Raw genomic sequence first — 12,960 nt, 5'->3', positions numbered from 1 at the left:
TTTTACTTATTTGTTTATCATATTTCTCTTTTTTATTACATTATGTGTTTTATCCTGTATATAATAAAACAAAAAGAGAAATCAAATAAATAGATAAATCTAAAAAAATGTGGGGAAAACTTAGTATACTGAGTTTTTCACATTTTTTTCTTATTTTTGTTGTAACAATGCACAACAGAGCTTGATAATCGTGTCAGAGCCTGATTTAAAGCGTCAGGATCGCATCAAAGCGTAATAAAGTTCAATAAAGCGTAATAAAACGTACCAAAGCGTGATTTAAAGCGTATCAAAGCGGGATCAAAGCGGCATCAAATCGTGAGGAACGGTAACAAAGCGGCAACTAATTCGTATCAGAGCGTATCAGAGCATAACATCACTTCGGAGATCGGGATATTCGTGGAAAAATTGACAAAAATGACGGCGCTTTGCTTGCCGCTTTAAAGCGCGGCAAGCGCCGTTGGTGTGAACTAGGCAGAACAAACATGTGCAGGGAGGAATGTAACTTGTGCAATGTGATGCTTCCATACATACATGTGCAGTGAGGAATGTACCTTGTGCAATGTGATGCTTCCATACAAACATGTGCAGTGAGGACTGTACCTTGTGCAATGTGATGCTTCCATACAAACATGTGCAGTGAGGACTGTACCTTGTGCAATGTGATGCTTCCATACAAACATGTGCAGTGAGGAATGTACCTTGTGCAATGTGATGCTTCCATACATACATGTGCAGTGAGGACTGTACCTTGTGCAATGTGATGCTTCCATACAAACATGTGCAGTGAGGACTGTACCTTGTGCAATGTGATGCTTCCATACAAACATGTGCAGTGAGGAATGTACCTTGTGCAATGTGATGCTTCCATACATACATGTGCAGTGAGGACTGTACCTTGTGCAATGTGATGCTTCCATACAAACATGTGCAGTGAGGACTGTACCTTGTGCAATGTGATGCTTCCATACAAACATGTGCAGTGAGGACTGTACCTTGTGCAATGGCAGCCAGTTTGCTCTTCTCATCAGGACTGAGCTGCAACATGGTGTGGATGACAGGAAGCAGCGCCTGCCTCTCGCTGCCCGATCGCAGGAAGATGAACTGGAGCAGGACGTTCTTGAGGTACTCCAGGTTGGCCACGCTCTTCTCCCGCTCCTGGTTGCGCTCCAAACGCCGCAGTTCACTTTTCAACAGCTGCAAGGTACGACATGGACAGATGTTGTCAACGTTCAGTTACAATCGTGGCATAAACACTATGTGGTTGTTGTTTAGGGCCACAACTACAGGGAGTGGTCTCCTGCTGGTGCCCCCAGTCAGGACCAAACATGGTGAGGCTGCGGCTCACTTTTATGCTGGTGTAGTCTTGCAGAAGATGTGAAACAGGCCTCAATGTTGACAATGTTGTAATCCAGGCTGAAAACATCAATGCATCTACGGCAACGCCCCCTCCTACCTCAAGGACCTAGTTTCCCCTCAACCTCCTACCCTCAACCTCCGCTCCTCAAACACCAACCTCCTCAAACCCATCAGGACTAACCCTGGAACGCTCTCCCTGACCATCTTAGAGCGCCACAGTCGGTCGACTGTTTTAAGAAGGGAGTAAAAAAACACCTTTTTAGCACAGCTTTTATCTAATTTCTCTGCCCTCTTGTTTTTAAATGCCTATCTGTTTTATCCAGTGCTTTCATGTTTTTATTTATATTTTATCAGTGTTTCTGTTTTATCTAGTGTTTTTATTTCTATTTTAATTTTCTATTATATATTCTAACTTTCTATTTGAATTTTTTACCTTTTTTTTTTTAATTCATTTTTTATTTTTTTGTACTTTGTAGCACTTTGAGATTTCAACAAATGTAAAGTGCGTTACAAATGTAATTCATTATTATTATTACCGTATTTTTCGGACTATAAGTCGCAGTTTTTTTTCATAGTTTGGCCGGGGGTGCGACTTATACTCAGGAGCGACTTATGTGTGAAATTATTAACACATTAGCGTAAAATATCACATAATATTATTTAGCTCATTCACGTAAGAGACTAGACGTATAAGATTTCATGGGATTTAGCGATTAGGAGTGACAGATTGTTTGGTAAACGTATAGCATGTTCTATATGTTATAGTTATTTGAATGACTCTTACCATAATATGTTACGTTAACATACCAGGCACGTTCTCAGTTGGTTATTTATGCCTCATATAACGTACACTTATTCAGCCTGTTGTTCACTATTCTTTATTTATTTTAAATTGCCTTTCAAATGTCTATTCTTGGTCTTGGCTTTTATCAAATACATTTCCCCAAAAAATGCGACTTATACTCCAGTGCGACTGGGGGCATGGTTGGGGCGTGGCTAAGGGCGTGGTTAAGAGGAGAGTATATTTACAGCTAGAATTCACCAAATTAAGTATTTCATATATATATATATATATATATATATATATATATATATATATATATATATATATATATACGGGATTCTAAAAACGGGAGGGTTGGCAAGTATGCCTTAGAGGGAACGTTGCTTGGCAGTCCATGTCTTGTTGAAAAAACACCATTCGTCATCAACTTTTCTCGACATAGATGTTTTTTCAACTTTATTTTGTAATTTGTGATTGCAGCTGTTCACATTCACTCACAATCATGCACGCGCATACGTCCACACGGAAGTAATACAAATAACGCTTTTCCAAACAAAAGCAGCACCGTTGTATTGCACACTCGACATAGATACTTTTTAAAATGTATTTTGTAATTTATGATTGGCCTCACGCGGGCCGGACAGGGACGCACAAAGGGCCGAATGTGGCCCGCGGGCCGCAGAATGCCCAGGTCTGCTCTAAAGTATCAGTCGCACTCCTTGGCCAAACTATGGAAAAAACTGCGACTTATAATCCGAAAAAAATTATATATATATATATATATATATATATATATATATATATATATATATATATATATATATACTACCGTTCAAAAGTTTGGGGTCACATTGAAATGTCCTTATTTTTGAAGGAAAAGCACTGTACTTTTCAATGAAGATAACTTTAAACTAGTCTTAACTTTAAAGAAATACACTCTATACATTGCTAATGTGGTAAATGACTATTCTAGCTGCAAATGTCTGGTTTTTGGTGCAATATCTACAAAGGTGTATAGAGGCCCATTTCCAGAAACTATCACTCCAGTGTTCTAATGGTACAATGTGTTTGCTCATTGGCTCAGAAGGCTAATTGATGATTAGAAAACCCTTGTGCAATCATGTTCACACATCTGAAAACAGTTTAGCTCGTTACAGAAGCTACAAAACTGACCTTTCTTTGAGCAGATTGAGTTTCTGGAGCATCACATTTGTGGGGTCAATTAAACGCTCAAAATGGCCAGAAAAAGAGAACTTTCCTCTGAAACTTGACAGTCTATTCTTGTTCTTAGAAATTAAGGCTATCCCACAAAATTGTTTGGGTGACCCCAAACTTTTGAACGGTAGTATATATATATATATATATATATATATATATATATATATATATATATATATATATATATAAAACAAGATCTGATAGCTCAGTTACATCTCTTTTTATTACCAAATATGTGTTTTATGTTGCACGATTGCTCCAAGAAAAATTCCTAGTTTGTGAACCCGTTCTCAAAAAATGGCAATAAAACTATTCTGATTCTGATTCTGATATATATATAATTTATTAATTCTGGTTTATTGAAACTACAGGAGCTAGTAAAGTTACAGACATTATCTTATATAGCCCTAAATCACAAGTGTCTCAAAGGTGTGTTATGTTGAAGGCTAAAAGTAAAACATTACCAGCAGATTTACAAAAAATGTTGTCATCACTTCTGAGAATGAAGAGCATAGAAGAAAAGGTCATTTGAAATATATGAATATAACAATCAGGCCAAATTGGACACAATCCCTGCGTAAACGCACAACATTCAATTTTGGTCGACGGCGCTTTCCGTCCTTTTGTACGCGATGACGTCACACATCCAACATGGCTGTGCTTGTGCTGTCGAAGAAGTCGCACTTGACATAAAAGTCATTACGTACTTTACTGCTTACATCGATCGGGATTCTTTGCCGTGCATGATTTTTTAAAAATAATTACACGTGTTGAACTACGAGATGAGTTTAGCGCGAATGTGCGTAGCACTTTGTCCGTCCAGGTGCATTACTGTGCAGCTAAGAGGCGCTTTGTTGCACAGTTGGTCAAAATGTGCATCCAGCGGGCTTCTAAGAGGCTCATCCCGCCGTGGCCTCTCCACCTCCACGCAACCCCCCAGAGATGTCCCCCTGTTCGAGCACGACAGGACACACTTCTCCCGCCTCTTGTCCCTCTTCTGCGGGGGCCAGTGCCTCTTCTGGACGTACCTGGCTCACCTGGCCTACACCGGCCTCAGAGACACGCAGGGCCGGGGGCGCAGCACCGCCCTGGCGGGGGTGTGGAGCTTTGACGTCAACCTGGGCTCCAGCGCCTGGAAGTACGGCTTCACGCTGGGATGCACGACGGTGGGAGCGGCCATCGCGGGCTTGGGGTTCCTCTTCTGTCGGCGCTCAGTCAGCCGGGTGGTGTTGCACCAAGGCGGCAGGATGGTGTCCGTGTTTACGCAGTCGCCTCTGGGAATGGGCCGGGGGCGTAAAATAACGGTAGCGCTGTCCCAGGTCAGCTGCCATGCTCACAGGCAGGAGTCTCCATCCTTCATCCCCCTCAAGGTTAAAGGACACAAGTTCTACTTTCTGCTGGACAAAGATGGCACGCTCAATTATCCCAAACTGTTTGACACAACCGTTGGAGCGTACCGTCCATTTTGATTGGGCTTTTTCGTCCACACATCTGCGGTCCTCTCCAAAATTTCTCATTGTCCCATTGGGTTGAGTTTTTCCTTGCCCTGATGTGGGATCTGAGCCGAGGATGTCGTGTTGTTGTGCAGCCCTTTGAGACACTCGTGATTTAGGGCTATATAAGTAAACATTGATTGATTGATGGATTTTTCTAGTTTGACCAGCCTTGATTCAAACTATTATGTGTGACAGCCTACAAATAAAAACTATTTGCTAAAGTTCCCCAAAAAGTGGCTGGACTATTTGTTTACTCAACTGCAGAGACCCATGCATTTATTAGGGATACAAACGACTTTTATATTGGTACGGTTTTAGGTAACGATGCACCCAAATTCAAATGAATGGCCGAAAACCAGGGGCCGTACTTATCAAGCTTCTTAGAGTGCCATTTTACACTTAAGTCCTGAGAATTTGCGAAATTTAGTCCTACTCTCAAACTTAAGAATAAAAGCTTTTTATCAACGTTCTTAAGTCTAAGAATCACTCCTACTCTCCACGATATTTAAGAGACCTTCAGAGGTGTCTTAAGTGGTTAGGAGTTGCCAGCAGGGGATGGCACTGAGGCGAGAGAGACGTGCGCAAACGTTCAGGGAACGGAACAATGTTCTTTTTTTTTTGATGACGAGCAGCTGATCAAACGGTATCGTTTAGACCAGGGGTCGGCAACCCAAAATGTTGAAAGAGCCATATTGGACCACAAATACAAAAACAAATCTGTCTGGAGCCGCAAAAAATTAAAAGCCATATTACATGTGTCATGAGATATACATTTAATTAAGAGGACTTAAAGGAAACTAAATGACCTCAAATATACCTACAAATGAGGCATAATGATGCAATATGTACATATCGCTAGCCTAAATAGCATGTTAGCATCGATTAGCTTGCAGTCATGCAGTGACCAAATATGTCTGATTAGCACTCCACACGAGTCAATAACATCAACAAAACTCACCTTTGTGCACTCATGCACAACGTTAAAAGTGTGGTGGACAAAATGAGACAGAAAAAGAAGTGGCATAAAACACGTCCTAGAAAGTCGGAAAAAGTTATACATGTAAACAAACTATACGGTGAGTTCAGGGACCGACAAAATTAGTAGGACAAAACGGCGCTCGCCAAATACTCGAATCAGTGAAGCATGTTTAATATAAACAGTGTGATTTATAACAATTAGGGAGGTTTATGTCATGTTTGTCCTCTTACAGAAACCATACTAAAACAAAGAGAAAAATCTCCAGAGAGCCACTAGGGCGGCGCTAAAGAGCCGCGGGTTGCCGACCCCCGGTTTAGACAGAGCGGATATTATTTTTGTCACAGATTTAATACTTTTCGATTCCTTGTTGATTTCTGCATGTGTCTGCAGTGGGCTAGTATATATAGAGCCACCCACACCAGTTTCAAATGAGTTGCCTAATTACTGAATTGGAAAGAAAATGTTATGACAGTAGCGTATGTGTGTGGCCGTGAGGTGAGTGACGTCAGTGAGTGTGTGGGCGATAGAAGAGAGGGAGCGGTAGCGTGAGTGCCGGTGGGGACCAGTTTGTTTTGTATTATTTTGTAGTTTATTGTCAAAATATACACTCCCCTTGTCCACTTAAATATTTCCAAGATATTTCTTTATTCTTAGACGAGGGATTCCCTTCCGTGATTGGTCATTTCTATGGACACAGAAATGACGTCACCTAAAATTCCGTTTACGGCACATAGTAATGTCGTAATTCAGCTCTGAGTGTGACACTTAAGATTCAGTCCTACACTTCGCTGAAAGTGTGAGTAAGACGCTTGATAACTAACTTTTAAGTGCAGCTTTCAGCGAATAATTTCTTTACTCTTAAGTCAACTCTTAGCAGACTTCTTAGGAGTAATTCTAAGAAGCTTGATAAGTACGGCCCCAGATCACCAAAATAAATCTTGCCAATTATTATATGAGAGATCAACTGATATGTTTATTTTTTTTTATAGGACCGATACCGATTATTTGTAGTCAAGGAGGCTGATATTCAATGCAGTAAAATGTACAAAACCCAAAACCAGTGAAGTTGTCACGTTGTGTAAAATTGTAAATGGTAAATAAAAACAGAATACAATGATTTGCAAATCCCTTTCAACTTATATTCAATTGAATAGACTGCAAAGACAAGATACGCAACGTTACGACTGGAAAACTTGTATTTTTTGCAAATATTCGCTCATTTGGAATTTGATGCCTGCGACATGTTTCAAAAAAGCTGGCACAAGTGGCAAAAAAGACTGAGAAAGTTGAGGAATGCTCATCAAACACTTATTTGGAACATCCCACAGGTGAACAGGCTATTTGGGAACAGGTGGGTGCCATGATTGGGTATAAAAGCAGCTTCCATGAAATGCTCAGTCATTCACAAACAAGGACGGGGCGAGGGTCACCACTTTGTCAACAAATGCGGGAGCAAATTGTCCAACAGATTAAGAACAACATTTCTCAAGCAGCTATTGCAAGGAATTTAGGGATTTCACCATCTACGCTCCGTAATATCATCAAAGGGTTCAGAGAATCTGGAGAAATCACTGCATGTAAGAGACAGTGCACGTGACCTTCGATCCCTCAGGCGGTACTGCATCAAAAAGCGACATCGGTGTGTAAAGGATATCACCACATGGGCTCAGGAACATTTCAGAAAACCACTGTCAGTAACTACAGTTGGTCGCTACATCTGTAAGTGCAAGTTAAAACTCTACCATGCAAAGCGAAAGCCATTTATCAACAACACCCAGAAACGCCGCCGGCTTCGCTGGGCCCGAGCTCATCTAAGATGGACTGATGCAAAGTGGAAAAGCGTTCTGTGGTCTGACGAGTCCACATTTCAAATTGTTTTTAGAAACTGTGGACGTCGTGTCCTCCGGACCAAAGAGGAAAAGAACCATCCGGACTGTTATAGGCGCAAAGTTGAAAAGCCAGCATGTGTGATGGTATGGGGGTGTACTAGTGGCCAAGACCTGGGTAACTTACACATCTGTGAAGGCACCATTAATGCTGAAAGGTATATACAGGTTTTGAACCAACATACAGTATGTTGCCATCCAAGCATTGTTATCATGGACGCCCCTGCTTATTTCAGCAAGACAATGCCAAGCCACGTGTTACAACAGCGTGGCTTCGTAGTAAAAGAGTGCGGGTACTAGACTGGCCTGCCTGTAGTCCAGACCTGTCTCCCATTGAAAATGTGTGGCGCATCATGAAGCCTAAAATAGCACAAGGGAGACCCCCGGACTGTTGAACAACTTAAGCTGTACATCAAGCAAGAACGGGAAAGAATTCCACTTCAAAAATGTGTCTCCTCAGTTCCCAAACCTTTACTGAGTGTTGTTAAAAGGAAAGGCCATGTAACACAGTGGTGAACATGCCCCTGTGACAGCTTTTTTGCAACGTGTTGCTGCCATTAAATTCAAAGTTCATTATTTGCAAAGAAAAAAAACTTTGTCAGTGTGAACATTAAATATCTTGTCTTTGCAGTCTATTCAATTGAATATAAGTTGAAAAGGATTTGCAAATCATTGTATTCTTTTTTATTTACCATTTACACAACGTGACAACTTCACTGCTTTTGGGTGTTGTACCACTATCATACTGTGTGTGCATATTTTTTTATCGGCTCACAAAGTTCTGTTGTAAATAAAAAAAAGGGGCTAATACTGATATACGTCAAAATGCCAGATAATAATGTGTGGCTCTCCACACCAAAGCATGTACAATTTATATAATCTAGCCCACAATAAAGTGTTTTAAATGTAAAATAATGACAACAAAGACATTATACGAGATGGTTGTCTTACATTGATCTGCTCCATGAGAACTGCATTGGTGGCCTCGGTTTCATGCAGGAGGCCGTTCATGTGGTCCAGACTGCGGGTGGCTGTGTTCAGCTTGTGGCTCAGCTCTTCCTTGGTGGGCTCCACAGTCCACACAAACGGCTCTGAGGGCCCACATTCATTAAAAGGCATTCGTTAGTAGACCACTAAACCAAAGACCACTCCAGTACTCTAAAGAGGTCACTGCGATGAGATGTGGAACATTGTAGATTATTTACCAAAGATTCCGGATTATAAAACGCTACTTTTTTCCTACAATTTGAACCCTGCGGCTTATAAAACGGTGCGGCTAATTTACAGATGTTTTCCTCTAATGGCCATAATGTCAGAGTCACTGAGATGGTGTTGTTGTTGTTTGTGCTATGGCGCCATCTGTTGGACGAGTTCGCTCACTGCTGGTATCGTAGGTTGAAAATGTACTTCCTGTTATAGTGCCTTAAACTAGAAGTAAAACTGTCCATAGCGTTTCTGCTCAAAATTATTTTTCATTCATCACTCCAAGCAACGTTTTAAAGTTTTACAATGTAACTAAAACAATGTGTGATGTCTATAGGAGTGTTTTCATGCATATTTGTAGGCGCTATCGTAATGAAATGTAGCGAGCGTTGTTAGCATTAGCTAAATGTTAGAATCATTTTATCTAAGTTATCACAAAAGCTTTGTGTTTCAATGAGTTCCCAGCGAGAGGCAACAACATGTCTTTGAACCTACCAAGAAGGCTTGTAAAACTCCACTGTGTAGGATGGGAAGCAACATGAAGGGGTTTCTGTTTTCTTTCATGTATTGTAATCAACAGAAAGATACTGTTTCAACCCAAGGACTACAAAGCGTAGAGAAGGCAGGATCTGCCCAAGTTCCAGACGACCTCTTTTTGAACCTCCTTTTTCAACTGTTTTACAAACCTCTTTATGAACTGTTTACGACCCTCGTCCCTTAGAAACAGCTGTGGCCATGTGGTCAGGGAAGGTCCAAATAAAAGAAGGAGGCGTGCAATCTTTTGGCACAGCATGCTGAGACACTGTTCAATGGTACAGTGTCCAGGCGACTCTCCTCAAATTGAGCCAAATTTAATTCTGTCTCTGTTTTAATTCTTTGCTTCTTGTCTTGTTTAAAAAATGTCATCAGTGTTTGAACCTGACACTAATATGCTAAAACGTCACCGTGGAGTTATTGAGTCTGTTTAGCTGATTGGAGAGCATGGTCTATGACGATGACTTCTGTTTTGTTTGAGCAGCCGTTTTACTGCCGTGTTACATACACTGTTTGGAAACAATTAAGGTATGTAAATAAACATTTACAAAATATTTCTGTGTAAATAACTAATTTCACAAAGTATATATCTGCGGCTTATAGTCCACTGCGGCTAACATTTGTTCTTCTAAAATTTTGTGGGTGCTCAATAGTCTGGAAAATACGGTACTAGGGATGTCCGATAATGGCTTTTTGCCGATATCCGATATGCCGATATTGTCCAACTCTTTAATTACCGATACCGATATCAACCGATATATACAGTTGTGGAATTAACACATTATTATGCCTAATTTGGACAACCAGGTATGGTGAAGATAAGGTACTTTTTAAAAAAATGAATCAAATAGAATAAGATAAATAAATTAAAAACATTTTCTTGAATAAAAAAGAAAGTAAAACAATATAAAAACAGTTACATAGAAACTAGTAATTAATGAACATTTGTAAAATTAACTGTTAAAGGTTAGTATTATTAGTGGAGCAGGAGCACGCACAATCATGTGTGCTTACGGACTGTATCCCTTGCAGACTGTATTGATATATATTGATATATAATGTAGGAACCAGAATATTAATAACAGAAAGAAACAACCCTTTTGTGTGAATGAGTGTAAATGGGGGAGGGAGGTTTTTTGGGTTGGTGCACTAATTGTAAGTGTATCTTGTGTTTTTTATGTGGATTTAATAAAAAAAAAAAAAAAGAAAAAAAAAAAACCTGATACTGATAATAAAAAAACCGATACCGATAATTTCCGATATTACATTTTAATGCATTTATCGGCCGATAATATCGGCAGACCGATATTATCGGACATCTCTATACGGTACTATCATTTGTCATGCAAACCAAGGAAGTGTACCTTGTTTTAGGTCTGGCAATGTGAGGAGGTGCTCCAGAGAAGGTAAAAGTGCAGGGGAGGTGTTTTCATTCTCCGTGGTCTCCATGCCCTCGCCTTCCTCCCTGGCCATGGACTGGAGGTCGCTCATGACCAGGGGTACCAGCCCTGGATTATTCGGGTCTGTGCTTCGGCGCTGGGCCTCCAGAGACTTCCGGCTAGACTGGACCACCATGGAACCTGGTAAAGCATAAAAAACAAACCATGTACTAGGGTTGTATGGTATGCCAGTACTAGTAAAGTGCCATGGTAATAAGGATTAAAAAAGGTACTATACTGCCTTGGAAAAATACGGGCACTTGTTTTTTCATGGACATGATGACACGCTGTGCTGATTAGAGATGGGACTTACGGCTCTTTGAAAGGAGGAGCCGTTCTTTTCAAAGAGCCGTTCAAAAGACTGGCTCGTTTTTATGGGTGTGAGTCTTTGGGCACCTAACGATTCAATCCGATTGCTGGAGTGACAATTCGATTCAGAACCGATTCTCGATTTAAACCGATTCCCGCAATGTAATATTTGGTATATTACTTGTCGTGAACATTTTTGTGGCCTTAAAACATATTTAAAAGAAGAATTCTTAGTAAAAAATAAAATAAAAATGTAATATTTTTTTGTATTTTAAATTATGAATCGATTTACAATCGGGCTGGAAAAGAATTGCGATTCAGATGTGAATTCATTTTTTTGTGCACTCCTAATATACAGGGTGCTCGTTTGTGATGAGGACATAAAACAGTAAAATAAGAATAAGGACATTCTTGTTAAAAGTTAGAGTGAAGACTAATACTGCCAGTATATTAAAAACCTTGAATATGAATGAAACGTATTGAATATTTATTACACAGTAAGAGAAGTGCCCCCCACCACGTCAATGTGGTTCTGTTTTACCCTAATGTAACACAAGGGGGCAGCAGACACACATTTACACTGCAAAAAGTCAGTCAAATACAAAAATGAGGGGTATTTTATTTCAATTAAGCAAAATTATCTGCCAATAGAACAAGAAAATTCAGCTTGTCAAGACTTTCCAAAACAAGTCAAATTAGCTAACCTCAATGAACCCAAAAATACCTTAAAATAAGTATATTCTCACTAATAACAAGTGCACTTTTCTTGGTAGAAAAAAAAGAGACCTTTTTGCTCAATATGTTGAAAAATATTCTTAAATGAAGTAAATGCAAGTGCCATTATCTTGACATAATGATATGCGCTCGACATCATGATTTTTTTTTTCATGCTTGAAGTAAGAAATTATTACTTTATAAAGTAGTTTTATACTTGTGAGTGTTGATGACACAGCTTTGCAACAGTTTATATTTTAGTTTCAGCATGTTTTACTCAATATAGGTCATTACATCTCAGCAACAAGCTGTAATATCTTACTGAGATCATTTAAGACCAAAACCCTTAAAACAAGTAAAACACTAACATAAAATCTGCTTAGTGAGAAGAATGATCTTATCAGACAGAAAATAAGCAAATATCACCCTTATTTGAGATATTTACAGTAATCTTACTTAAATTTCAGTTTTTGCAGTGTAGCTCCTTCACACTATGGTGAACATACAATACCAGGTGGTGGACAAAAGACAATATTGTTATTAATGAGTCAAGAACTTGGTCGATGAACCGAACGCATCATATCCAGTCTCAATCGTTGCCTCTTCTTCTGAGATCAAAACAGAGTGAATGTTTGTTTTTTTTACACATAGGAATTACTTCATCGTATTGAGAATATACCTCCCCAAAACACCTTGTCTAACTGGCTAGCATTAGCTTATAGCTCGAGATGGACGTAACTTTGTTTCCCGAGTGTGGGATGGAAGAAAGTGAGTGTGAAGGACAGTGCCGAGGAGACAAGATGGAATTGAAGAAAGAAATCATCCAAAATATGTTGCCAAGTTTTGCAGAATAAGTCAATTAACGCCAGCCAAGAATGGTAAAATAGTATTTTCCATGAAAATACGGAGAAGCTGCTGATGGTGTGTTTGACAGCGAAGCAGCTGGAAGGCGATACGGTCATAGTCCACTCTGCAAGGTCAAAATAACCTAATACTACATTCAATTGTATTGTTTTTACATAATATTTCTAATCTTAATTTT

At 39.7% G+C, this 12,960-nt stretch overlaps 2 protein-coding genes across 2 annotated transcripts in view; one reads left to right on the top strand and one right to left on the bottom strand.

Moving 5' to 3' along the window:
• LOC133663184 (GRIP and coiled-coil domain-containing protein 2) overlaps window positions 1–12,960 on the bottom strand; it is a 74,250-nt gene that overhangs the window by 7,646 nt on the left and 53,644 nt on the right. Inside the window, exons 21-23 of the mRNA XM_062067465.1 lie at window positions 10,821–11,036; window positions 8,671–8,810; window positions 993–1,194 (exon numbers count right to left, since the gene is read on the bottom strand). Coding sequence (XP_061923449.1) covers window positions 993–1,194; window positions 8,671–8,810; window positions 10,821–11,036 — 558 coding nt within the window. The remainder of the gene's footprint in view (window positions 1–992; window positions 1,195–8,670; window positions 8,811–10,820; window positions 11,037–12,960) is intronic.
• tmem223 (transmembrane protein 223) lies at window positions 3,966–5,087 on the top strand. The gene has a single exon (XM_062067466.1). It carries the CDS (start codon window positions 4,141–4,143, stop codon window positions 4,825–4,827), a length of 687 nt encoding a protein of 228 aa, XP_061923450.1. The 5' UTR covers window positions 3,966–4,140; the 3' UTR covers window positions 4,828–5,087.

This window comes from Entelurus aequoreus, linkage group LG13 (genome assembly GCF_033978785.1).
Source record: "Entelurus aequoreus isolate RoL-2023_Sb linkage group LG13, RoL_Eaeq_v1.1, whole genome shotgun sequence".
NCBI lineage: Eukaryota > Metazoa > Chordata > Actinopteri > Syngnathiformes > Syngnathidae > Entelurus > Entelurus aequoreus.
This window is presented reverse-complemented; position numbering and strand designations above follow the sequence as displayed.

What these genes read in the sequence shown, in the direction of transcription:
- tmem223 (XM_062067466.1), top strand. Translation starts at nt 4,141, where the DNA reads ATGAGTTTAGCGCGAATGTGCGTAGCACTTTGTCCGTCCAGGTGCATT.